This window comes from Cynocephalus volans, chromosome 1 (assembly GCF_027409185.1).
Source record: "Cynocephalus volans isolate mCynVol1 chromosome 1, mCynVol1.pri, whole genome shotgun sequence".
Taxonomy (NCBI): domain Eukaryota; kingdom Metazoa; phylum Chordata; class Mammalia; order Dermoptera; family Cynocephalidae; genus Cynocephalus; species Cynocephalus volans.
In genome coordinates this window covers 280,337,066-280,363,690 of record NC_084460.1, presented here as the reverse complement: position 1 = coordinate 280,363,690, position 26,625 = coordinate 280,337,066, and the positions used below count along the sequence as shown (strand labels likewise).

Genomic DNA, 26,625 nt, shown 5'->3' with positions numbered 1-26,625 from the left:
TGTAGATTACTTTATTGCACTTGGCACAGTATGAAACTAGAGAGAGGCAAGAAATAAAAGTGTTTTGAAAAGATAAAACCACTGTAGTGGAAAGAACCTTAAACTATAAGGCCAAGAGCCTTGGTTCTTGCCTCAGCTCTGCCATGGAGTAGCCATGAGACTCTAGAAAAACTGCAATCTCAGCTTCCCTCTCCGTAAAATGGGGATGCCAACTTCCAGCTGACCACGAATAGCTATAATAAGAATTCAAAAGGTTAAGAGGGTTTGAAAACTATACAAATTTCAATCTTGACTAATGCAAATGACATGGTAGGGCTAGAGGGCTAATATATGTATCAAATATATATAGGACTAATTTTTTTTAACAACTGTTACTAGACTAAGGCATTCTCAAAATACACTAAACATAATTTCAACTTTCTTTGAGGGATTCAGAATATATATCACCATTCTGCCATTGCCCTGGGTTATTTTTATGGCCATCTGTCAATAACAATCTAGACAAGTGAAAACTGTGGATTAATAAGAGATTTTCGAAACATACTAGGTAGGCTGAGAAATAAAACGGGCTCACTACTCTTGTCCAGGGAAGAGGAAAGAGGTTATGGCAAAGCATGCTCAGAGTACTCTGGGTTGTTTCCGCAAGGCCCCATGTAGGAAGGAACACCTGTGGACACGCCTGTTTCCAAATCCCCATCTCTGGCCCCGGACTCACACTTTTGTCCTTGGTAGTCATTTCCTTGGCTGCGGCGTCCAGGGCAGCTCTGGCCTTGGCATTGATCCGTCCTGGGGCAACCACCACCATCTTGCGCTGCTTGGCCGGCAGCTGGGAAAGGACGTCAGATTTGAGGCGTCGCAGCATGACTGCCTCCTCCAGCAGGAGCTTCAGCTCTCCCAGATTGGAGGAGCCTGAGTAATCCCATCCCCAAGGCTGCTGCAGAGAAACGAGACACAGCCCCATTAGACCTCTCGCAGGGCCACATCCAAGGTGGCCGTGAGCTGCAGGCAGGCTTCTCTTCTCACAGCCACCCTGGCTTTGCTCAGAGAACTTCAAGTAACTTTACAAGGATAAATAAACCCCAGATGAGACACAGAAAGGAGAGGGAAAAAAAGAAAGTCAGAAAAGAGGTGAACAAAAAACACGTATCATGGCATTCTACAATTTGGCACTAAACTTTCTAGCAGCAAATGCTATAAGTCAAGTGATTCGGTGCCCATTTTATTAAAAAAAGAACCAAAAACTCAGCATGTGAGACTATTCCTGTATACTAAATACGGAAATAAATCTTCACTAGGGCTTATCTTAGAGTCCGTTGCACAATGTAATAAATAATTTTAGTAACATCTTTATTTGATGAGATTTACAGGGATTTTAAAAACTGTGGTTCCTCCATATGGATTAGACCAACACAACCAAGTACAGTGTAGTAAAAACTACAACGCTCTTGTTGTTATGGTGGTCCGGTTGGCAGCAGGAGCCCAGAACACGGGCTTTTGCCAGCCTGGCTGAAACCTGAGGTGGTGTCTAGAGTGCCTGGGAAGTCCTTCTTCAAAATGATGCCCCTCCCCGCAGTAGCTCACAGAGGCTATGCTTTGTCACACAGCAAGAGAAGGTGTTACCAATTAAAATAGACTCCCTGTCCTTCAGCAACAATCTTCCTGGAAATAAGACTAATTTCCACAGTCTTGTAGAAAATCAGGGAGCCGGTGTGCCTGCTGCTTTGTGTTTGCAGCTACCTGTCTCTCCTCCCGCTTCACCCTCTCCTGGGCTCTGAGCCACCTGAGGGTGAGGTGAGGCTTGTTCATTTTAGAGGACCAGAGGGCCTAGACAGGGCAGGTGTCCTATAAACCTAACCTTTGCTGAATTGAGAACAGGAAGAGAAGGTCAAAGGTGTAGAAATAAAATGATCAAAAGCTGTTTCTTTAAAAAAAAAAAAAATCCCTTGGAACCAGCCCAAATGTCCATCATCAGATGAGTGGATACGGAAAATGTGGTACATCTACACAATGGAATACTACTCAGCTATAAAAACGAATGAAATACTGCCATTTGCAACAACATGGATGGACCTCGAGAGAATTATATTAAGTGAAACAAGTCAGGCACAGAAAGAGAAATACCACATGTTCTCACTTATTGGTGGGAGCTAAAAATTAATATATAAATTCACACACACACACACACACACACACAAAACCGGCGGGGGGAAGAAGATATAACAACCACAATTACTTGAAGTTGATACGACAAGCAAACAGAAAGGACATTGTTGGGGGGGAGGGGGGGAGGGAGAAGGGAGGGAGGTTTTGGTGATGGGGAGCAATAATCAGCCACAATGTATATCGAGAAAATAAAATTAAAAAAAAAAAAAAAAAAAAAATCCCTGAAATCAACAGGAAGTTCGTAGCAAATGCCTTCAAATAGCACTGGGGTTGCAAATGAGCTCAGTATGAGACTCTCTCTTCAGTGGCTTCTCTTAATGCATGAAGCTGGCCAAAAATAAAAGCAGCCCTGACCTATGGGCTGCAATAAGTAAAAACCATGCTGGGAACAAATGGATATCATAATTAATTTCAACATCATGCTCCTAAATTCTAATACGGTCAGCTCTTAATCTTGCTGGTTAAAACTCAGCAATGCCAAAGATTTTAAATTGGACTTTAAAATACTCACAATCTAATAAGTGTCTATTGAAAACCTCCCATGTACAGGCTCTGGGGTAGGTGGAAGGAAGGATGTGAAGATGAGGAATGCACAGTTTATGTTTGTTTATTGAGGTGGGACTGGGGCATTAGCAAGAAGGAGGGAAAAAGGAGACTCCCAGGGTGACACTTTGGTTTCTGGCATGAGAGGCTACTGGGGAGACAATGGCTGAGACTGGGAACACCAGAAGGGACAGTGTGGGAGTAAAGGTGGCGAATTCTGTCTTCAGCCCCTTCCATCACTAGCCGAGCATTACTACTCCATGGACCCAGACAATTAAGGAAGAGCAGATTCTTTTCAGAAAGTGGATCATTTGCAAACAGGACAGAGGTGCAAATCACAGAGAAAGAGTTTTAAAGAACCATGAAAACCATATACGATCAATCTAGTCTGGATTGATCCACAGGGAAAGTGAATTACACATTTGCTTAAAGTATATGGCTTTTAAATACAGTTAATAATTGGGAAACTGCTTGCCTCAATAAGCAGCTAAAAATGATATGCAATTAACTTTGCTAAGCACTAAAAATTATAAGTGCTTTGAATGTAAGTGGCTATTTCTAAAGTACTTGAAAAGTTTTCTTTTTTAGAAAGCACTTAGAAAATAAGGCAGACAATCTTATTTGCATCATGAATTTACATAGCAAGTCTTTTCCCTCATGGAGGGATTGTAGAGAGAGCTGTAGCCATTTCTCCAGTGTCAGTGTCTTCCTTACAAATAGGGGCCCCGTGTATTTGAGCCCACTCTAGGCAACTCGGGACTAGGCTTCCCATTCTACCTCTTCAAAGGCTCTCCCTTGTCTTTCTTGCAGAGAGGAATTTTTTGCTTTACTTTATACCCCTCCCATACCCAGAAACCCTCACCCTCTTCATCCACTCCCCTCCCTCTGCCTCACTTCACCTCTAGCTTGCCTTAGTGCCCTTCCCATGGGCTGGCACCTGACATGGACATTCCTTCTATAGCTCCAGCACTGTGCCCTGTGCAGGAGCTGTCACCTCGGGCAAGAGCTGCCAGCTCTCTGAGCTCCACACACCTACGCATTAGCCACTAGTCCCTGGACTGAAAAACACTGGCCTGTAATCAACACAAACATTAAAACTAGGAGGGATCATTTTCATCTTACCCTTGAGAACTCTCCAAGGTCAGAGCTAAAGACAGCAAAGAACTAAAGTCTTGGTCCAGTTCCCTAGCCAGTGCTCTTAGCATGGCCAAAAATAAGCAACAGAAAGATAAGTGTCAAAATCAGGCTGAGGGATGGATAGACTAGGAAGGGAAGAGAGAATAAATACCCGCTTAGCATCACAGTAGCGAAGTCCAAAGGCATGAAACTGAGGGAAGAAAGTTGGCTTGACTGCGATGATCTGTGTGTAGAGCTCCGCAGGCCGGGACATGGCTGGCGTGCCTGACAGCAAGATCACCCTCTTGGCGACCTAGAGGACAAACAGCCAAAGGTGTTCTGAACACAGGGAAGAGCACATAGGGAGTATTCAAAGTGCCCCCATGAGATAGGAGCTGGATACCCCCAGGAAGAGCAAAATCCAAATCCCCTGGAATCCAGCGCGACTACCTTTCACTTCCCAGGCTGGCAGTTCTCAAGTTTAATCATCTCAGAACAAAGGGTAGATCTGGATTCTGAACATGCTAAAGATCAGCCTCACTCCAGAACTCTGCGTGGCTGACCACCTGGGATCTCTAAGCAAAGGCACCAGAGAAAAATATACTTCCTAGCACAGGAACCTAACGGCATGGCCGATGCAAGTGGTTCCATGTCATCTCCTTTACTTGACGTCTTTCCTACACCCTCTGCTGCTCTCTTAACACATTACACTGAATTCTGTCTTTTCTGTCTTCCTCACTAGACCACAAGCTTCTTGAGATGAAGATCTAGGCTGTGTTCACCTTTATTTTCTGTAGTATAGTACCTGACAAAAAGTAATTAATAAATGTTCACTGTATGCCAAAAAATTGAGAAGGAAGCTGGTTAGCGTCCTAGGGAACGGGGAGTAAACTCAAAATCCAGGATTGGAACAGGAAGTGAGGGAGGCATTTAACAGGTCTCAACTTCCTCCAGAATGGACTTCTGATGTTCAAGCTGAACTTACTATCAGATAATGACACTCGGGACCAGCCCGCTCACATTTCCCAGGAGGAATTGTCAGGGACTGCCGATGCATAAGCCTCCATTTGATTTTCTTTAAAGAAAAAATAAGGCCTTCACTAACGCAGCTTCACAATGCTTCGAGCCTAGAGATCCCTGACTCATTTTGCAGTTAACAAGGACTTTATAGGGCAGGACCTGGATCCATTTACCCTAAATTCAGTCCAGGTCTGAAGTGGTCTGCTCAGCAGTGGGCAAGATGGAAATAAATAATTGGTCAATTCCAATGACAAAGTCCAGGTTCATTACTACCCTGACACCAACCTGACCCAAGGGGATCAGACCCAAATATCCTATCTCTATTATTAAGATGGGAAAGAGGGTGAGAATTAAAAAGGAGATACTTTACTGGAGGTAAAATTCATTTCAGTTCTGGGAAAGGACCCTACTGTGGAACTCAGTTGTCTAGAAACAGCTTGTTAACCACCGTAACCTTGAGTTAATGGCAGTAATATAAGGCAATCGTATGCAGTAAATCACCTATGGGAGCAAATTAGGTTTTCGAATCGACACACTGCCTCATAAAAATAAATAAATAAAGGTGCAACAGTGGAAAGAAAAATGATTCTTTATAAACATATGATACATACAATTCTTAAAATGCACTTTTGCCCTTTCAGCAACTGCCAATATCTAATTCCATTATGATGGGAGAGCTATGAATTTCTCCAGCTGTAATTTTCCACAGTTCAATTACCTAGGCTTTCTAATTTCCTCCACGGTTTAATGCAGACTCATTAAAATAACAATAAGCTCTTGAATGATGTTTGTAGCATCTCTTGCCTTGGCTTAAGACCATTTCAATGAAAGCGGAAAAATGAAAAGTCTTATCAGCAAGAGGATATCAGTCCATCATCCTAAACCTATTCCCCACATCGTTGCTGTGCTTGCCTGGGCGTGGAGCCTGAGCACAAACAGCTCATGGATCAGGTGATGGAAATGAACACCAGGGTCTTCTGTCAGATGTTGTGGTAGATTGAATTATGTCCCTCCAAAACTCCCTGAAGCTTGAATTGTATCCCCCAAGTTGTATGTATTAGAAACTTGGCCTGCACTGTGAATGCTAAGAGGGTGGGAAATCCTATTATGGTAATTGAAAGGTGGGGCCTTGAAGAGGTGATTAGATTGTAGCGCTGTGCTGTAGTGAATGGATTAAAAACAGTGGTCAAGGGTGTAGTTCTGAGAGCTTTAAAAGAAGAGAGTATCTTTCTCTCTGCTCGCTCTTCTTCCACCATCTTGCAATATGAGACTCCTGGGCCACTGTTGCCACCACCAGATGGACTTTGGATTTCTCAGCCTCAGAAACTGTCAGCAATAAATTTCATTTTTCTTTATAAATCACCCAGTTTCAGGTATTTTGTTATAAGCAACAAATGGACTAATACAGATATTTATAGGATGTAGTTAATACTGAGTCAGTTCTCCCTGCACTTCCCAGACTAGAGAGTGAAGGTAGCTCTGCAAACAGACATCTGTGGGTGTTAAATAACAGCAGAAGCAGCATTATGGAAAAAGAAAAAGGCCAGCTTTGAAAAGAAACTAGAACGGCATCTCCTCTGCTATGGAATGATTTAGGCTATTCCCTGCTCAGCCCCAACATATTTGTACTATCATCACTGTCATCTTGAAGGCCTTTAATCCTTGCCCAGCTGCAAATGATTTAAGTGTCACCCTCCACCTCTGAGAACTTCCAATCTAGGAAAATATAAATGCATAAAACGACATCAATCAACACTAAATTGGACACTTTATAGTTAACTCCCCTGGCGAAGGAAAGAAAGCGGCACCCATGAAACCTACGATGGAGCAATGTAAAAAAGTAATTTTTCTTTGGCGCTGGAAATATGTGATTCACATGACACTGTTGGGTGGCAGATGACCTTCAAAGATTGGCTTAGTTTCCTCGTTGGTTGGGGGTAGGAAAACCCTGTAGAATAGGTTGATGGCAGGACAAGTTGGTATATATAATTTGCCAAGGAGAATCCAATATAGTAATTCAAAGTAGATAATTTACACAGAGATTTTAAAACAGGAGCCAAGAGGACATTCTACTGTAGAGAAAAGAACTGAACTTGTTTTAAGTTCATACAAGAAGCAATCCAGAAATTCTTCATCACTTTCTGCTATCTCTCTCTCTATTTGGTTTTTCCTGAGCTAGTAACTTGCTTTGCTGAATTATTCTGACTGGCTATAACATATTTCACCAGGACCCCAAACTAGGAAAAAAACCCACACTCCTCAAAGCTTAGTCTCATTCTTCCACCTAGTATAAGTCCTGACAGTACTCTAAATAAAGTTTACACAATATATTCAACCTAGAAACAGGACACGGAGAAGACAGGTAACATCAAAGAGAAGATCAAGTCCACACCACCCAAATGTCCCAACACTCATTAACGCTGACACGGCAGGGACGTTGAATCTATGCTTTAATTAGTTCAGAAGTCGCTATAGAATAAACAAAAGCAAGGGACAGTGGCAAGCATAGCTGAGGACGAGTGACCAAACGTACACAGACCAAGAACAAGTGCAAGATCACAGCCAATGCCCAAGAAGCAATGAAAGAGTCACCACCTGTAGGTACATCTAAAGCCTGAGCACAAGAAGAAAAGCTCAATATTCAGGAGAAATCCAGTCATTAGAGTTTGGGAAGAAGACTGAGGTTCCATTCTTTGCTCTGCTCTTGAGTAGTGCTCCCCATGACAAACAAGACCAAACCAAGCCCTAACAGTGGACATAGTTATGGCCACTGTTGACCAGAGGCTGCCCCAAGTATCAGCACAAGACCACCTACCACTCAGTGATACCTAGCAAGATGGCCTTTACAAATCTCTGGTTAGGTTAGCATATTTCTTATAAATGGTTCCTTCTCAATTTTAGCCTGTGTTCCAAAAAAAAGACAAAGTTCCAATTGCAAGTCTAAACAGTGCTGACCTTACTAAACTGATTTGCATGATAACAAGAATGCTTTCAAGCTGAGCTAGTATTGCTGCCCTGATATCAATGAAATTCTGATGCCACATATAAGGCAGTTCTTGGGTAAGAACAGACAGAAAAAAGACTGTGACTACAAGTGTATTGATTCAAAAATACCAAAATGTTACAATGAGAATACATCAAGTGGTATAATTACAGCTGATTAAAGTTATTCTATTCTGAGCTTTAAGGCACGCAAAACACTTGTGTCTAAGTATTATTAATGTAGCACACATACTAAAATTAAATACTAAGGTGGATTTTTTTGCTCTGGAAAAGATAGACTATTTTAACTTAAGTATCAGACTCCAATAATGTCCTTTTTAATTCTGATTCTGTAATAAAATTAAGGAAATAAACCAGAACGGATGGACCACAGGGGACTTCTCCTGTAACTTCGTCACACCAGAGGAGGAAACAGAACCCACCAGATGACACTACTCTCCCCTCCAGCCTGAGAGAGGCAAAAAGCCATCTCCTTCAGACACAGAGGGACTGAGTTTTCTACTCCCCATTTCTGCATCATATGAAAAGGTGTCACTGCAGCGTAATATGTAACAGCCAAAGCCAGGTTACAAATCTGCTGAAAGGGAAAAGATGATACATATTTTTGTAAATTTATACAACAGAACAGCATTTGTAAGAATGAGGTAGTCATTTGGAATGACGAGGAATGATTCTCAAGATACGTTATTAAAAGAAAAAAGGTAGTTGTAAAACAGTGGATATAGAACACGGTACAGAGGGTGAAAAGAAACACACACATTCATACCTATGTGGCTGTAGGCTATTTTACAGACACGAACCTGAAAATCTTTTAACTATGGCTGCCTTTAGGGAGAGAGACCAAGGACCTGGGGATCCAGAGGTGGCAGAAAGACTTATTCTTCACTGTCCACTCTTTTGAACCATCTGAATCTATCATCTATTTAAACTACTTTTATAAAAATGAAAAAAGCTCATACATTTTAGCCAATATTTCATCTAGCCAATCAACAGAGATATAAAAAGTACTCTGTTCATAGAAAAAGAGAAACAGTTATTTATTAGAAAAGGATGGTGGAATTCTGGGGGCCTTTTCTGTTTAAAAAATTTTTATTTTGTTATTATACCAGTTTAACAATAAAAAAATCAACGCAAACAACATACAACTAAGCTAAACAAACCAAAAAACCCAAACACATACCTCATTGTTCAAATGAGCACTGATAATCCTCAGCGTTGGAGTCATGTGGAGAAAAAGAGCCTCTGGTACGGACTGAATGGGAATGGAGACTGTTACACCTGCCCAGACTGGGCTTCACAGGCCTTTACCAAAAGGTAAAATGGAAACTGACCCAGCAACTGTGATTGCAGGGACTTGTCCTAACAGTATAAGTGTGCAAAGTCCATATATATGGATGATGTTCACTTGCAGAATAAAAGGGAAAGAACTGAGTGTCTGACATAAGGGTTAAATGACGGGCTGTTCCCATACAACAGAATGCTCCACAGTCCTTAAAAATGATGATCTTGGGGCCGGCCCGTGACTCACTTGGGAGACTGTGGTGCTGATAACACCAAGGCCACAGGTTCAGATCCCTATATAGGGATGGCTGGTTAGCTCACTTGGGAGAATGTGGTGCTGACAACACCAAGTCAAGGGTTAAGATCCCCTTACCGGTCATCTTTAAAAAAAAAAAAAAAAAAGATGATCTTGCCCTACAACAGACATGTTATAAAAATTAACAGTGGTTTTCTCTGTTGGAGGAATTAAAGCTGATTTTAACTTTGTTCTTTATAGCTTCCTGTCTTGCCTACTTTCATACATTTATATGTAAAAATAGAACTACCTTGCTTAGTATCACTAGTCCAGGCAAATAGTGTTGCGGGGGAAAAAAGATGTCACATTTCTCTGAGACAATGACACCTATTTCTTACAACCTAACAACATGTCCTCCATATAATGACTGCTGTTGCCGTTTACAAAACTCACATTTTCTGGACATGATCTAGCCCTGCTATCTCACAGACTGTGCAATACAATCTACTTCATTAAGTACATTTGCTAAAAATACCTTGTGATATTAATTATCAGAATATAATTATAGGAGATGTACATATTAGAGGACCAATCTAGTGGCATTAAATTAGGCCCTCATGTGGCTTTTCAAAGACATGCTTTACTTCCTCCCAAATATCTTATTTCAAAAACATTTAGATTCATTTCCTTAGAGTATTTACATCAGTGGTTCTCAATGTGGGTAGGGGAGTGATTTGTCTCCCCCTCATTGCCCGAGGGACATTTGGTAACAGCTAGAGACAATTTTGGTTATCACCCTGGGGAGGTTACTACTGGCATCTAGTGGGTTGAGGTCAGGGATGCTGCCAAATATCTTACAATGCACAGAACAGCACCCCACATCAAAGAATCTTCCAGCCCCAAATGTCAAATAGTATCAAGGCTGAGAAACTCTGATCTAGATGAAAGTATAGCAGAGAGAAATGAAAGGTTTGGTTAACAGAACAGCATAAAATGCCCCACTCCACTACTTCACCCCAATTCTGCCACAGTTCAGCATTATGTGAAGTCCATGTTACAGAAGAGAGTGGCTTCAAGACACCTCATAAACAGCAGGCCATGTTCACGATTCCTACTTTAAAATATTAATTCATCCAAGTTCTATAGCAAATGTTATATATATACTAGTTAGAAGTTAAAAGGTTTGTTTTAAACGTGACACTTTGAAATATACCCAAGATATTAAAGACATATATGCTGCTTCCAAAGGTCTGGCTCAGAAGCACATATTTCAGAAACCAATATAGTTCACCTTGGCCTGACCAGGCAATGACTACATTAACACGGCAGGTGCTAAAAAGCTTTCGTATTATAACTTTAATGATATAATCTATCTATTGTGCAATTTCCTTTGTCTAAATAATCAGGGATACAGATTTAATTTTAGTTACGGCCATAATATCGGAATCACAGCACCAAAGCCTATTAAAATTTTTCTAAAAATATATTAAAGTCACCCAAAAGAAGGGTCACCACCCTAGGAAAAACATTTCGTTTAAGTGTGTCCATAAACGGCTAACAATATATAAATATTTATAGGTAATATTAGCAGAGGATCAAGCTTTTTAAGTAAAGGACGTTCATTTTTAGGTCTGGAGCATATGATATAATCCTGCCTTGGAGGATGTATCATACTACCTGTTATTCCTAAAAAAGTAAAAACTCGAAATGAATAGACACTTATGTATGTTTTGCAAAGAAATGGTAAAATTCAGCTAATTTTCCAACACTAAGCTTCACCAACATTTAGCATACTTGTTTTCTCTAGTTAAGAGAAAGTTAAAGCTTCTTTTAAGCACTAAAAGCTGCAGGTTTTGCATGCAGAGTAATACAAAGGCTGCTTTAATCGAGCACAGGAAAACCATGCAATTCTGTTTGCTCAGTCTACACAAGCCCAAGTGGACTCCTCCAAAGACATCTGTGAGAGATTTCTAACTTGTACTCTCCCCTCCCCCCAATATTAGGAAAAAACTCACCCCAAAAAGATGGAAGGAAATTTGGGGGCCTACCCTCTGTCAGGGGTGGGGGGCCAGGCCGGGACACAGACACGGAAGGGAGTGCCAGACGAAACATGGAGCCTATGCTGAATATCAGAACACATTTTGATAGTCTTGAAGCTACAGCACATACCCACCCGCCTGCTCAGAAGCCAGGACTCACACCAGCCAAAGTGCTCAGGGACAAGTTTAGGCCACCACAAAAGAGAATGTGGATGACTAGCCCTCCTGTTAACCAGACAGGCTCAAGGTAGCAATGGAAAGGTGTGTCTCAACCCTGCCAGTGCATCTTGCTGACACCCACAGGGTCTAGCCCAGTTCTAAGTGTATGTAACTCATTCCCCTTCATTCCCAGCACCTTGACAGCTTTGCCACTACAAGTGACTTAGAAGACGGGCAGTTTCTCCTGAGCCGTTTAGTGAACAAGCTGCTGGAGGCTCTCCCTTATCCAAGCAAGAAGCCAGAGGAGATTCTGGAGTTCAGTCCTGACTGGCCAGTGACTCTCAACAGGTCTTCATTTTCACTGACTACTGGTTCCTTAGCAGGATATTAGGAAGAAAAATAAAACTGGCACCAGGGCCCTAAGGAGAGACGCTCTCAAGCAATGCTAAGTCATGTCTGCCACCCAGAGGCCTGGACTCGCAGCGCCTTCTGCACTGGGACCCCCTGCAAGCACCAGCAAAACACTATGGGATCTCGATGCCCAGTGGGCTCAGGCTGGACATCTGTTCTCAGCAGTACTCACCTTTAGGAGGGGCATAGATGCTCGACAGCGGGCAGTCTTACTGTTTTTGAGGAAGTGAGATTCATCCTGAAAAGAAACAGCCATGCAGGTGAGCAAGGCCCAATCCTGAGTGGACAGAGACAGAGCCCACCTTAAGTTAAGGTTGACCCTGGCATGGCATCTGCCATGTGGGTGCTTCCCTGCCATGTGGGAGCAGTGAGCCCAGGTAAGGACCCAGGATTCTGATGGCAGCTTCTCTCCTACATTAGGGCAAGTTGCTTCATATCTCGGCACAGTTTTCCACCTATAAAGTAGGGCTGGTGAATGCCCGCCTTGCCTACCCAGAGGCTGCCAGGATGGACAAGCCACTGAAAGGTGGTTTGCTGCTTTGTGACAGGCCCCTCACATCAGTGTGCCACCAAAGTAGTGGGCTGAAGACCCACTGCGTGCCCTGCATTGGTGCAAAGCTCTGGGGGTCCACATTCCTGAACTCAGGGGCTCGCAGTGCAGGAAGGACACCAGACATACTGACCACTGATCAGATGATGTCATCAGTACTGTCAATGAATGCGAGTGAACAAAGTACTGTGGGAACTGAGAAATGAGAAGGGAGGACGTGACTCCTGCCCTCAAGGGACTGACTGTTATGCTTAGAACACAGAGTTGGATTATTTACAGCTCTGCACTCTGTGCAAACGCAAACGTAGAATTTGTCATATTTTCTAAAGCCAAATGAGTAACTTATACTTTTTTGGTATTTGGGGGGAATATTTCTAGTTTGGTACCATTCAGATTCCTTGCTATGTGACTCTGAGCAACTACGTGACCTCTCATGGTGCCAGTTTCTCCATCTATAAAATGGGTATTATAGTAGTTCTTAATGTATCAGGTTGTAAGTCTTAAGTGGGCTAACACACATAAAGCTCTAGGACAGTCCTGCCACTTGGTAAGCCCTCATTGGTATCAGCCGCCTTGTGACTAGGGGATATCACAGAGATCCTGGCTCTTTCCCTGAAGCTGATCTACAAGAAATTCCCTGTTCCACTGCAGCCATGATGAATAAAAAGGGCCTCAAAAGCACAATGGAGGGGGTGTGAGAGGAGCCCTCACATGTCGTGGCTATTATCTAGTCCCAGAAACCAGCGATGTTACATCTGTACTACTTCATAATGAGTCCACCTGGCTGTCAAGAAAAGGTGCTTATAGAGAGAAATCACAGAAAGTATAAACGTTATGGTGGGAATGGACCCTTTCGACCAGTGGGTAAAAACGTAGCACAACTGGAACAAATCACAAGGAATAGCTTGTACGTAAAGCCTCTTCTAAGAAGTGTGACATCTCAGAGCCATCATTTTGAAGTCAGAAGGCGACAGGGCTTTTACTTAACTAGAGAACAAACCAACACTGGTTGTGTATGGCTTGCCAAAAATTACACAGTAGGTTGAAGAATGAGCCAGAAACAGAAAAACAGGAATACTAAAGCCAGATGCAACCCAGCTTTAATCAATGATTTTCCAACCTGCAAGCTTCATGCCTGTGGGCAAATTATGTGCCCGCTCTCCATGTCAGTTTCATCAGCTGTGAAATGGATAACTCTCATGGTGAAGGCTAACACCTGCTCAGGGGGCACTGGGAAGATCAGCGACTATACATAAAGTGCCTAACACAAGGTAACAGGTGAGAAATGAAGTCATTATTCTTCCCAGGAGCTATCACCATCCTGGGATACTTCTTTTACTGTTTTCACTTTACATGTATGCTGACATTTCTTTCAAAGCCAGACTTGAATTTGTGCCATACCAGAAATACTCCCCCAAAGGCTCATTACCCACAAAGTATTGAAGAAACAGAAACATTTAAGTTTGCTTATGCTAAGAACACAGTGTGGGTCTCCTGTCTAAAACATAATAGGTCCCCTGAGGTCAGAAATCATGTCTTCTCCTCCCTTCTCTAAGCTCCCACGATGCTGATACTGGGAAGCTATGTCAACACATTCAATGCTGACAGAGCTGGCCAGGTACCAAGTCTGTCTAGACCTTCTTTGTGAAGCATGCGAGGAAGACCAGTCACTGAAAGACGTGCTGTCAAATTTGGGAGGGGGACTCCAGTAAAGCCTTCTTTAAATAAGTAACTACAGTGAAAAGTGCTTTTTCAGGGGGAGAGGTGTCTTCATACTGGCTGGAAGAAGATACATTAATTGTCCGAACTGTATGTCTGAGCCATTCTGGCAAGATGACCCCAGGTGAAGATGCACACCCTTGCATCTATGGAGCCCTGTGGTCTGGAGCCCATGTGCTGGCCTCTACCTGTGACCTCACGCTGGGGAACAGGTGGCCTAGAAACCAATCACGTTTTTTAAAATGCTTCCCAGGAGATTCTAATATGCAGCTAGGTCTGAGAACAGCAATTTGAAAGGAATGAAATGCTAGTTCCCGACAAAACAGACTATGATTTCTATTCTCCTGGAAACCTAGAGGCTCAATGAGATTACACATATGAAAGTTCTTGGAGCTTTTAAGAAGAAAGTTGCCAAAGCGATAAATTTACTTAAAGACTTTGTCAAGTCACTTACAACGATGACAACTTTGAAAGGGGTTTTTAGCTGTTTTTCCAACTTGCTAAGAAGGTCAAAACTGACAATGTTGACCAAGCCAGCGGTCAGGCAGTCATTCCTGGTCACCACGACGTTGATGCGGTCTGGGCTCAGAGATGGCAGCCATCGAAGGAAGGCCTGGGTGTGAGAGGAGAGAACAAAACAAAAATGGTGATCTAGTACTGCAGCTGCCAGCTGTGACCCCAGCCGACTCCTCAACAGCACTCTGCCAATGGGGACCAATTTTAATGTTTCCTAAAAAACAAACTCAGTTCCCCTCCCTCCTCATCCACTGTAATCCCTGTCCTGTAAGCAGTCACCATCCCCACCTTCCTCTTACCCACCCCTTCCCCTGTGCTTTTCACTAACAGGACAGCCCTTCTCTTATGAGCAAGCACTTCGTGGTATCTGTGTGTGTCATCTCTGTGATCTCTAACTAGACAGCAAGTTTCTTCAGGGAAAGAATGCAACTAACTAAGAGAAATTTTGTAACGGACTTAGCCTGGTACATTGGAGGAAAACCGTAAGTGTTTGTTGATGCCAATGAAAATATTTATGTCAACATTTTCTACAAAGCCACCTGCTCTCTCCAGAAATATTATCATCCTAGCTAAAACTGGTATCTGGAGCCTGTGCAAGCAAGGCCACAAGAATGCCCCCATGTCAGCGCCTGGGCTGACACTGCTGCGATAATGGGATTGCTGACCTTTTCTCTAGGCTTGGTCCCGCTTGTAATCATCTGATTTCTGACTCTTCTCTAGAATTTCTGAGGGTGCTGTGGGAATCTAACACACACCAAATAAGTACTGAATAATTCCCTTCTATAGCATTGACAGAACTCAGATCACAAGGACAGGAAAAGAATGAAGTATTGTTTTAATGCACATTTTTTAAGTTTTTTGCCTTTTCTTTGGTTAGAATGACACATCTGGGCATCAGACTTCCAGCAGCAAGCAGAGCTGCCTCTTCTCCACAACGGCTCCTGGAGGCCTCAGGAAGAAGCTGAGCTGGAGGGAGGCCCAAGTCCACCAGCAGGAGCATAAAACCAGAAAAAGCTGCCGACGATGAACTAGGTCTTGTGTCTTCACTGAGTTTGCATACAAGGACTTTTATTCATTTCACAGAACTATTCTGATTCCTGGCTTTATAGTAGAAAAAGCTCAAGGGTGAGTGATAATGCGGTGTTCAGGTCAGAGTCTTCCTCCAGATGGTGAACATCCTTCCTGCACCGCCTGTCACAGAGAGCTGAGAAGTCAAGAGCTGCGACTCCAAGGTCCCGCCCTGCTCCCCATTAGCAGGAAGCACAGCGCTTCATTTAACCTCTTACAGATTCAGTTTTCTCACCTGTAAATGGGGTTACTGTGTATTGTGTCTAATGCACATGTCCGTGATGGAATTACGGAAAATAGAAGAGGTAAAAATATTTTGGAAATTGAGTATGGTGCAGATGAAAGGTATTATTGGCAGGGCACAAGAGGTAATGGAAATGTCTGCTGACAACTGACCTAAGTCTCTGAGTTGGCAACTCCTTAGCTTTCTTTGCTAAAGTTATAACCTGATTCTAATTCAGAAAATCATCAGCTTGCCCTCAGGAGGCCATCTCATCTTTCTTCCTGCCTTTACCTGAGACTGGATCTTTAAAGATCCCCTGGCCCTGCCTCCAGACCATTATTTTACTACTCTAACACTGAGGAAAACCTTCTTTGTTAAAATCACAATACAAAGAGAATTAACCTGCTCCCAGGTGAAGCGCACAGAGGACGGTACCACGACCAAGAGTGGCCACTCTTTCTGGTAAAAGGCCGCTATACAGATGGCTTGAATGGTCTTCCCCAGGCCCATGTCATCAGCAAGCAGCAGACGGCCTCTTCTTGCTATGGCAAAACTGAAAGCAGATGAGGTCAGGACAGCAGCACGTTACATCTTCCGGGGCACTAATTCATCTGCCACCACGTCAAGTGGATAAGCACTGCTGGGTGCAGCCTAATGCCCTAGCCAGTGTGGGCCCTGCTCACAAGATAGCTCCCAAAGAGGAAAGAGCAGGAGCCAATTAGGGGCAGAATAAAAGGAGAGCCAAAATAGGGAAAATGTGGAATGGTGGTCAAAAGACGGGGGGCAGGGGGAGAAGATCTAGAAGGTAAGTAATAGAGTTAATATGTTAAGTCCTTAAAACAGCGCTTGGCACCATCTTAAGAGCTAAGGAAATGTTCCAGTTATAACTACTATTCCCCAAAAAGGAAAAAAATAAGACACAAACAGTAAAAATGACTTGCTCAAGTCCCATGATTGATCAGCAAAAAAGTAAAAAGATCTCATGTGCCAGATGTCTGGCCTCCTGCTCTAAACACCGGTCAGTCCCCTTTCATCTCATTCCTGAAAACCTGATCATCTGCTTAGAAATCTGTAAGAAGCCAATCGAATAGCTCTTTTTTCTTTCCTTCTTGCATGCTAAATGTAACCTCTTCTCATCAGCAGTTGGTATGGCCTACAAGAGTTTTAGGCTGCACTTGACCTTTTGAATTGTACTTGGTCTTTTGAGAATGATCAGATTTGAACTGCAGGAAAACTGAGCAGCAGACTCAAGGTGCCTAGAGACCAACATGCCAAGGCCCAGCAGGTGTGGCGACAACAGGTGTCCTGTCGGGGCACTTCTCTGTCTCCCAGCAGCCCCCCACCTTGGCCACTACACCTCTGCACTGGGGTGGCAGCGGCCCAGCAGTGTGCCACCTCACCTCTCCCGCAGCCTGGCCTTCTCTCCACATACCTACCTCTATGTAATCTTCAGAGCCACTTCTGGGATCAACGGACAGAAGGGGGAGGGTGGGTGTGAGAAGACTCATTTTTTACCTCACTTGCTGACTTACAAAACCAGTGGCCAGGGAGGACAGGCCGCACCTGGGCACCAGATCCACAGAGGGCCCTACACCCTTGAGTGTCTTTTGTTTCAGCCTCCTCTGCTGTACCATCTATAGTTTCCAGAAGGTTTGATCCATATGGTCATTTTCATAGCAGAAGGGGACCCCCTGAATTTCACCTTCTCTCCTTTTTCCCCACTTTGAGGTGGCCCAACTAAGGAACAAAGTAGCCAAAAAATTTCAACAAAGCAAAGAAAAGGCCAGAGAAACAATAACACAGCTAAATGTCAGCCTCTCCAGGGCAGTCTGATATAACAGAAAAAAAATGCTGCATTCATAATCAGAAAACACGGACTTAAGTCCCAATTCCACTTTTGCAAGCTGAGTGTCTTTAAGCAAATGACTGTCATTCTGAGCCTGAACTCACTCATCTGTTGAAAGAGACCATTCAGATTTTGGAAGCTGATATCTCTAAGACAGGTTGCTCCATAAATTTAAGGGTGTGTTCAATTGTAGTTCTTACATTAAAACAAACAAACAACAACAACAACAAAAACATGGAATTGGCAGCCCTTCTCCCCCAATACAAAACCTCTTCTGAGGTTGAAAGCTGAAATCTGGATTTCATTAGAAAGTTCTAAAGAAAGGCTCCCGGCACCACCAGCAGATTCAGAGCCATAGTGGCAGAAAAGGATGAAAGCTGCTGGCCGGGTTCTGATGCCACTACTAGTGCTGCTGCTGCTGTGGTCATGTGCACAGCTGCTCTCGGGGCCTCATGCACAGCCTCTCTCAGTGGGGAAGGGTGAACTGGCAAGGTGAGCATTCACCGCGTGGGCCCAAGCATCTCCAACAGAGCTGGGAAGAACTGGTATGCTGAAGACAGGGGCTGCCCACGGGGTGGGGCTGGGCAAACTCTGTCTCAGCTTTCATAAAGGAACCAGAGGAAGAAAGACCAAAGGAAAAAGTCACCGAGCCTGGTTAAAACAAGGCACAAAGGACATCTCAATGGATGAAGGACTGAAATGGCAAAGCAAGATGAATTTTTGCAGAGTGCATTATCTACGAGAGATGGAAGGGAAAGGAAGAAAAGAGAGGGGAGGGCTGCGACCATGGAATGTAGTAAGGGGCAGCCGTGCCCAGAAGGCATAAAGACCAAACTCCTGTCAGAGACAGCAGCCAAGTTTTCTGAGGCATCAAGAGGCTGTCTCAGTTCATCAGTTCCATTGGTCATTTAGACTCCTTTCCTTGGAACTCTGTCTCTAACCACACTGCCTAAAGACAGCTCTAATTCTTACTACCACTGGACAGACCTCATCCTTCCTTTCCTTGAACTCTGCTATTTTCAAGAGAAAGCAAGTTCATACCTGCCACTTTGTTTCTCCCAAGAAACTCCAGAAAAAAGGACAGGTCAGGACAATTGATCTGTCTTTCTTCTTTCTGAAACAGGAGCACCCTGACACTGTTTTGGAGAGCCTCCACCTCCCACTCTCCATCCAAGTAACTCAGGCAGGGCAGGCCGTACCCTCTGGCTCCATGGATGGGCCTATCACCAGCCTAACCAACAAGACTTCAAGCCTCCATACCACAGTGACTGGCTCCAATGCTGGCACCAAACCTAAGCCATTGCAGTATCAGACCCATCAGGAAAGAGGTGCTCCCGCTGGGTTGCTAGGCTGATGGAACGCAGCTGGAAGCCCCTGGAAGCCCTAGCTGCCACACTGCAGGAGCACCCGGCTGAGAACAGAGCAATCTAAGAAGAAAACAGATCTGGAAGAGGTACTATCACACGCACTGACAAATCTCCTTTCCTTAGGCTACTTTTGAATTAAGTTTCTGCACACATGCAACCCACAGTCCTGGTTAACTTGTGGAATTTGAAATCAATGTTTACAATAAGGCTTTAGTAACAGCACACCTGGCTGCTGAATGCCTACATGCTTCTAGACATCCGTGGAAGATGAGTGTTCATAAGAGAGGAAGCATCTGAACCCAGCCGGTGGTTAATGATGAAATTCCAGAAAGAGAGAGCAAGAGGAAGATCAAGAACCTACTTGACTCCAACTCTCTGAAAGGGCATCAGATTAGACACAAGCTTGGGGTCCACTCCGGAAAGGTCTGCCTCAGGGACATCTGCTGTGAGACAGAGCGACGTCTTCTCGAGCTGAGAAGCGAAAGCCAGGGTGAGGGTCTTGGGCAGAGGATCCAGCTGAACTTGCGGGAGGCTGCGCACCCTTTCAACTGGAAAGAAGAACAGAGGTGTATGAATGAGTGTTTATGCACAAAAGATCAGGAGAAAGAGAAGGGGCTTCAGTATACATCGTTCAATAACTAGAATTCTGCTACATGCCACCTTCTCAAAAAGGTTAACTTGAGAGAAAATCAGGGCTGACACTTGCGTTCTAGGCAAAGTACATAAACCTAGACAACTAGGTTTCCCTCTCTATTTCTTAACTTCTGCAAGAGGCAAGCAATAATGCAAAACTGATTTGCTATATGACACAATGAAAGAACTATAAAGTGTTTTTGTGTCTAATATTTTTTAACCTAAAGTAATTTTTTAAATTCTCTTAGTATGTCCATTCAAATAAATAAATTTCTTAAAAAGTCATCCCAGAAAGACACCTAAAAAAATAAGTCCGAAAGGGAATAAATCTTGTTTTGTTTCCATTCTCCTTATGTTTTCTTTTGATAGTTTCGATGTTTGAGGAGGCAGAGAACTCTAAGTTACCTACCGTCAACAGGCAGGAAATATTGTGCTCTGTACAGAGAAGCTGTTAGGTGTTTCCAAGAAAGGTTGGTAAGACAGTAGTGCTACTAAAAAACAACAATGATGAAGCTTCTGTTCAAGATGGCAGAATAGACGGCCCCCAGCATCACTCTCTCCCACAAATCAACCAATTTACAACTATTTAAAAGCAATGACAGCTAAGCTGGAGCCGCTAGAGCTCAGGGGAAGAGGAGGAGAGACCTACGGAGTGCGTGTAGGCAGGAGAAGCCATGATGAGAGAAAGAAAGGACTGCTCCCACCATTTCAAGCCCTGGTTGCTTCAAGGCTGGCCCTGGTGAGCACACGGAGCAAGAGCTGGCAAATGCTGCTGCCGTGTCCTTCATATGACGTTGCTTGGAAGCAGCAGGGGAGAGGAGGGCCTTGGTGGCCCCCAGTGGGGGGGGCCTGTGGACCCACAACTGAAAAAAAGGAGCCATTCAGAGGCCAGTGAGTCAATGCAAGGGACTGGCACACGGCCCATCCCATGGAAAGTGTGTGGAGTACAGGCAGTGGGGGAGACAGGCCCATGGGGTAACACTGGGACACAGCAAGGACAGCTGATCTGCCCTTCAGTCAGCACAGGCCCACTCAGTGGAGACTGGTGAGGAATACAGAACTGCAGGGGGAGCAATTTGCTAAAAAGACTCAGGTCTAGACCAGAGTTTCTACAAAACCCAGATGTACCAGATCTCACGAGACCCAGACGTACCTACAGAGACAACCTTTAAAACTGAGCTGCACAAAAAGCCTTCTCCAGGGAATCAGCAGCAAAGCCGCAATTTAGCTGAACCACAGGGCTCAAGTGCTGGTCCCCACAGGAAGCTCCCCCATTTCAGAAATAAGCAAAGGACAACAAATTAATTCCAGTGCAGAGTTTAAGTAGTGAGAACAACGAATAATCCAACACAGAACTGAAAGAAAAAACAAAATACCCACAGACCAGAGACAAAGTTTGCTATTAACCAGTAAAGGCCTCACTTTACCACAGAACACCTATAAAATCTAGAAGGACTGGAAGTTTCCTGGGCCCCCAAGCCAGGGAGCGGGAAGGGCTGGGGGCCTCAGCCACACCACCCCCCGCATCTGCAACCAGCCTAGTGACGATCAAGTTACCACTGGAAGCCCCCTGGTCTCCCCTGCAGGAATGAGGGGGTGTCACGGGCCTCAACCCCACCCCTCCTTCCTCCTTCTCCCACCCAACTGCTCCACAACAACATCTTATAATATAAAAACAGATGGAGCCGGGAACCAACCCCTCTCCCCACAACCAGGTACGCTGCCATGGGGCCTGCCCTGGGTCCTGAGGCATTAAGCTCGGGACTGACCCCTCCTCCTGCAACCAGGCAAGGAGCATGCCAAAATCACCACTTCCATGTTGGTGGCCCACTGCAGCCACCACAATAGGTACAACTGCCGCAAAAGTGGCTAGATGCCACAATCACCATGTGGATGGCCTGCCAGCCACTCAAGTAACACAAGGAGAGTCACCAGCAGAGACCAAAGAAAAGAAAAGGATGTCTCTCTCCACAAAGCCAATTCCAGAGTGATAGAAGAAGCATCTGCTCTACGATAATAGTGGGGGACCTGAACACACCTCTCTCAGCACTGGCATATCATCTAGGCAACAAATCAACAGAGTAACTGTTACTCTTTCAGAAGGAGAGAAGAAATCTAAGGTTATCAGAGGTGGGAGGGGCTAGGGAGAGGGGGATGGGAGAGATTGGATAAGGGGCATAAAGAATAAGTACAAATTCTTATTATATATATATATGCTAATAATATTGATTTGATCGATATATGTCAACATTGAACCCTCAAAATATGTATAATCAATTATGATTCAATAAAAAAAGGAAAAAAAAATGACAAAAGGCAGAGTCTCTGCAAAAGCCATAAGCTGGTAAAATGTACATTTTTGACCCTTTTTATAAGAGAATAAATATCTCCCCTTGAGAGGTGAGGTTTACAGTAGTGATCTCTGTGGTGAAGCAGCTAAAATATCCATTAGTCTGGAGGTGACTTGATAGCTCCTTACCTGTTCTCTAAAGCAGGGGTCAGCAAGCTAAGGCTGTGGGCCAACTGTTGTTTTTTTAAATAAAGTTTTACTGGAACACAGCCATGCTATTCATTTATGGATTGACTATGGCTGCCTTCACACTACACTGGCAGAGTTGAGCAGTTGGGACAGAGAACACAAGGCCTACAAAGCCTAAAATATTTACTACTGGCCCTTTACAAAAAAAGCTAACCAACACCTGCTAACCTTAGAGACTAAACTATTACTTAGAATGACTATTACTTAGAATGACCATTACTTGAACTTTTTCCATTTATATTTAGTGGCACTTACTTTCCTTCCTAGTATGCAGCTCCTAGACTTCTATAAGTGGATGGAAAAATCTCTTCTAGTCAGGGCCACTAACCAAAGTGGGGAAGATAAATTACTTGGGATCTACATGGAAATGAAGGCAAATTATTGCATTGATTTTGCTTTGTAAAAGAATTAGTGTCACCTGATTTTCAAATTAAGAGGAAAAAAACCTTTATTCAAAGGAAAAACAGAAGAATAAACCAGAGATATAAATAAAACATGTAATTGTTGGGGGGTGGAGGGAGATGAGCTAAAAATTAAAAAGTTAGAGAAAAGATAATACACCTAGAGATCCTTGGTAGTAGAATCATCATTAAACTACCAATCACAGCCTGCTGTCCGGTGGGCTGTAGCTTTCAAGATTTTCTTCCCTTTTATCATTTTCCTTTGAAAAACCTAATTATAAGAGTAACCATTATTTACTGATCTTCAGTTGCTCTTTATCCTTTACCTTTTTAAGGGCACCCCGAGTTACAGTAACTCACCAGGGGCTAACTGTCCCTCAGGTATCCAGTAAATGAAACCAAAAGAAACTGGGCATATTTCATTTCTACCCAATATTATTTGAGATTCTAAGGTGGTTGGTTCTCTATTCCATACGGTCATGTGTGATCATGTTTTCTCAATATCCCCACAAGGTATTCCAAAAATCTTTTGCCACGACCATCAATTGGGTCCCATTGCATATACTGGTGTAAATATGGAGGGCCGAGCCATCTGCTGCTACTTCCAGTTGCTTTGCGTTTTCAATACATTTAAATCCATTTCTGTTCTTCACTAAGTAGAAGTACCGGTTATTTCTGGAAACAGTTTCCATGAACAGAATCACCATGAGAGGAAATAAGGTAAGGTTGACAGCTTTAACATAAAATAGACTGTCCATACTGGTACAAAAATACATTTTATTCCTCCAAATTAAATCTGAGCATGCTGATTTCTGCACACTTCAGGAGACTGAGCACTCCATGTGCGTTCAGAAAGCTTTTTCATTTTAATCCTCATGATCTTCAGAACTCAAATACCTGATGAAAGCTGAGAAAGGGCTGATAATTAGGCTGGTGTGAAACACAGTGCTTTGAAAGCATTATATTCTCTCATCCATTCTGGAGGAATAAAACCGACATCCACTTTGTCTCCTATCAACTACTGTCTCCAAAATCCTATGCTGCTAGTTCCACCAACCGAGTATCTTTCTGAGAAAGCCACCATTCCCTGTAAATGACAGTCTCTATTGTCCTTTCCCTGGTGCTGGGAGATGACAGGTGTGTGCCGTCTGGCTTCATGAGTCATCTAGAAGTCATTTCTGTAAAATAGCTCTTTGGCAGAACGCTACCAGTAACACAGCAGAGAGATGCTAATGTTTTCAAATAGCAGCTGACAGGACAAGCTTGTTGAGAACCCTTCTGGACTGTGACAGCCGGAGTAAAACAAAAGGGCTCATGCCTATTTCACTGGGGGGCAAAAACCTCAAGTCACTTAGAAAAGACAGGGGTGGAAAGCTCTTAGATTCACCTTGCTAGAGAAAATAATTCTCACCACATCATCAATGAGCATGCAAATACTCAGGTCTCATCATCATTTCTTAATTAGTTTTATGTGCACATGTTCACTAGCTCTGGGTCAATAATCTCATTTTACACAAGGAAGGAGACTTCGGGATGAGGAGAGAGGTGCAAATTCCCCAGGTTTATAGGGGGTTAATGGTAAAATCAGAACTAAATTGGAAACGGTGTTATATTCTGCAGTGCCTTCCCTGCCTGGCTTCTTAGTTCACAGTGCTGGCTTCTAAGTCTCATAATGGGTCAGGTTACAAACGCAGAGGGAAATTTTTGTCGTATTTCTGTCACTGACTTTATGATGACCCTGCAATGCTCTCAATAAGGAAAGCAACTATTTCCTTTCTCTAGGCCCAAGCTTTTTCCAATCTATGAAATAGGGAAGATCAGTCTTCTACAAGACATTGTAATGACGAGATAGCATGTAAAAACTCTAAGCTAGAATTCTTTACTCAGGATCCATAGAATTATTAATACCAAATGTGAAATTTTATGTGTGGCCATTATGTGCATTTTTCTGAGTGAAGAACCCACTTTTTCTTCAGGTATTTGAAGGAATCTATGGTCCGTGAAAGATTAAGAACCACTATGTAAGGCTATGTGAGTTTCTCAACATTACATTCACCTGCTACTGCTAGTATCTTGCTTTTCATCGTTCCATAAAACTCAAAGCCTTTATAGCTAACATGTTTATGTCTTTCCTGATAGAGAGGAAAGAACTGGCTCCTACTTCTCATTAAAAATTCAGCTTTGGCCCTCTGAATCACAAGTTCCAAATAGCAGCAGCCAGAGAGTCTCAGATCAATGTCAGCCATTCTTTCTGCTTCAACCAGCATGTAAGAGTACTAAGTACCACCTCATCTTCAAACTTAACCTTGTAGTTTACAGCAAGTCTTTCCTCAAGGAACCAAAAGCTCTTCTTTTATATTTCATTCCTATGTCAGCAGGGCAGATTGCGATTAAAGACCCTGTATTTTTACTAAACGGACAAACAGAGCCCAGAATGTTGAACTAACTGCCCAGGAGACAAAGGGAAGGAAAACCATGATTTTCCCTCTTCCTTAAAGACCTAACCTGATGGGCAAGATGGCCAATGACTAGAGTTCCCAGGGCTGGATCGTATCTCTCCTGGCCCGATGCAACAAAGGACACCTCCCACTGTCTGGGGGGCTCATCAAGCCCTCAAGGGGGTCAAGCAGGAGGATCATAAGTTGTGCCAGCTGCAGAACTGCTACAGCTTGGAAGATGGATGAGAGACCAGTACTGCAGGACAGGCTGAGATACAGCCACCCTCTTTCTCAGGCATATTAGAATTGATCCCATCTGAGCAGAACACACAGAAGAAAAATGATAAGCCCAAACTGGCTCTTCCTTATTGCAGTTATGATATCTGTACACACAAGACCTTCCCTTGGTTGATCGCTAAGGTGCTTGTTAAATGTTTAAATCCCTTGGCCTCGACATCTATATCTGATGGAAATCAGTCCCTAATGAAGTCCATAATCAGTGAGACTCTCCTAGAAGCAAACTGAGACCCTTCTTAGAGGTAACCTAAGGTAGCATCCATCTAAGCTAAGCAATCCAAGCTCATCCCTGATTCCCAAAGTACCTGTACCCCACTTCCAGCACTTCTATGATGGCAGAAGGTTTCCCAGGCCTTGGGAATTTTACTAGTACCACCTCACCCTTATGGAAGAAGAGGCCTGTATCTGCGTCATAAAGCCACCATCTCAGCACATCTTCATCTTTACTTGCCCGGTTCTTAAGCGTCTGAAGTTACCACAGCAGAGGGAGGGGATTCTTTTCAAATACATTAAATTTAAGGCAGATTAGTAAAGCTTAACAATAGTGTGATACAAAACAAGCAAGGTGGGCTGCTCACTGAGTTTATTGTGCTCTTCCAAGAGAAAGTTCCACTTTCTGGTCTTGACATCTGCAATGAGAAGAAATAAATAAGCAAAGAGGATGCCCTGCCCTCCTGCTACATCATCACACTCATTCATTCCCTGGCTGCACAAACCTCCATTAAGCTTGGACAACGTGGCTAGTCCTGCGCTGGGCACTGGGGACACAGAAGTTAAGACAGTACTGCCCTCAAGGTTTCCACAGTATACGGGGAGGGAAGAGGAGCAGAGATGGTGACAACACTGGTTCTAAGAGTTGTGATATAAGGTGCTACAGGGAGACATGATCGGGATGGCCCAGAGGGTCAGAAATGCCCTGAATGTAGAAGACAGGGATGATGCGGGGCTTATACTTACTCAGCACTTCTGTGAAGCCATCACTGTGCCCAGGGTCACTTGTGCCATCTCATCAAACCCTCACCCTATGGAGTGGTCTCTGTTATTAGCTCCACTTTAGA

At 43.6% G+C, this 26,625-nt stretch overlaps 1 protein-coding gene across 3 annotated transcripts in view; it reads right to left on the bottom strand.

Annotated features, from left to right (window-relative positions):
- Positions 1-26,625, bottom strand: part of SMARCAL1 (SWI/SNF related, matrix associated, actin dependent regulator of chromatin, subfamily a like 1) — a 61,115-nt gene that overhangs the window by 18,780 nt on the left and 15,710 nt on the right. For 2 of the 3 annotated variants that reach the window (XM_063095223.1, XM_063095230.1), the window contains 7 exons: positions 26,146-26,196; positions 19,621-19,807; positions 16,449-16,599; positions 14,694-14,852; positions 12,143-12,208; positions 3,995-4,135; positions 716-934 (listed from right to left, as the gene is read on the bottom strand). In XM_063095223.1, coding sequence (XP_062951293.1) covers positions 716-934; positions 3,995-4,135; positions 12,143-12,208; positions 14,694-14,852; positions 16,449-16,599; positions 19,621-19,807; positions 26,146-26,196 — 974 coding nt within the window. The remainder of the gene's footprint in view (positions 1-715; positions 935-3,994; positions 4,136-12,142; positions 12,209-14,693; positions 14,853-16,448; positions 16,600-19,620; positions 19,808-26,145; positions 26,197-26,625) is intronic. The other variant, XM_063095238.1, reaches the window with a different exon arrangement.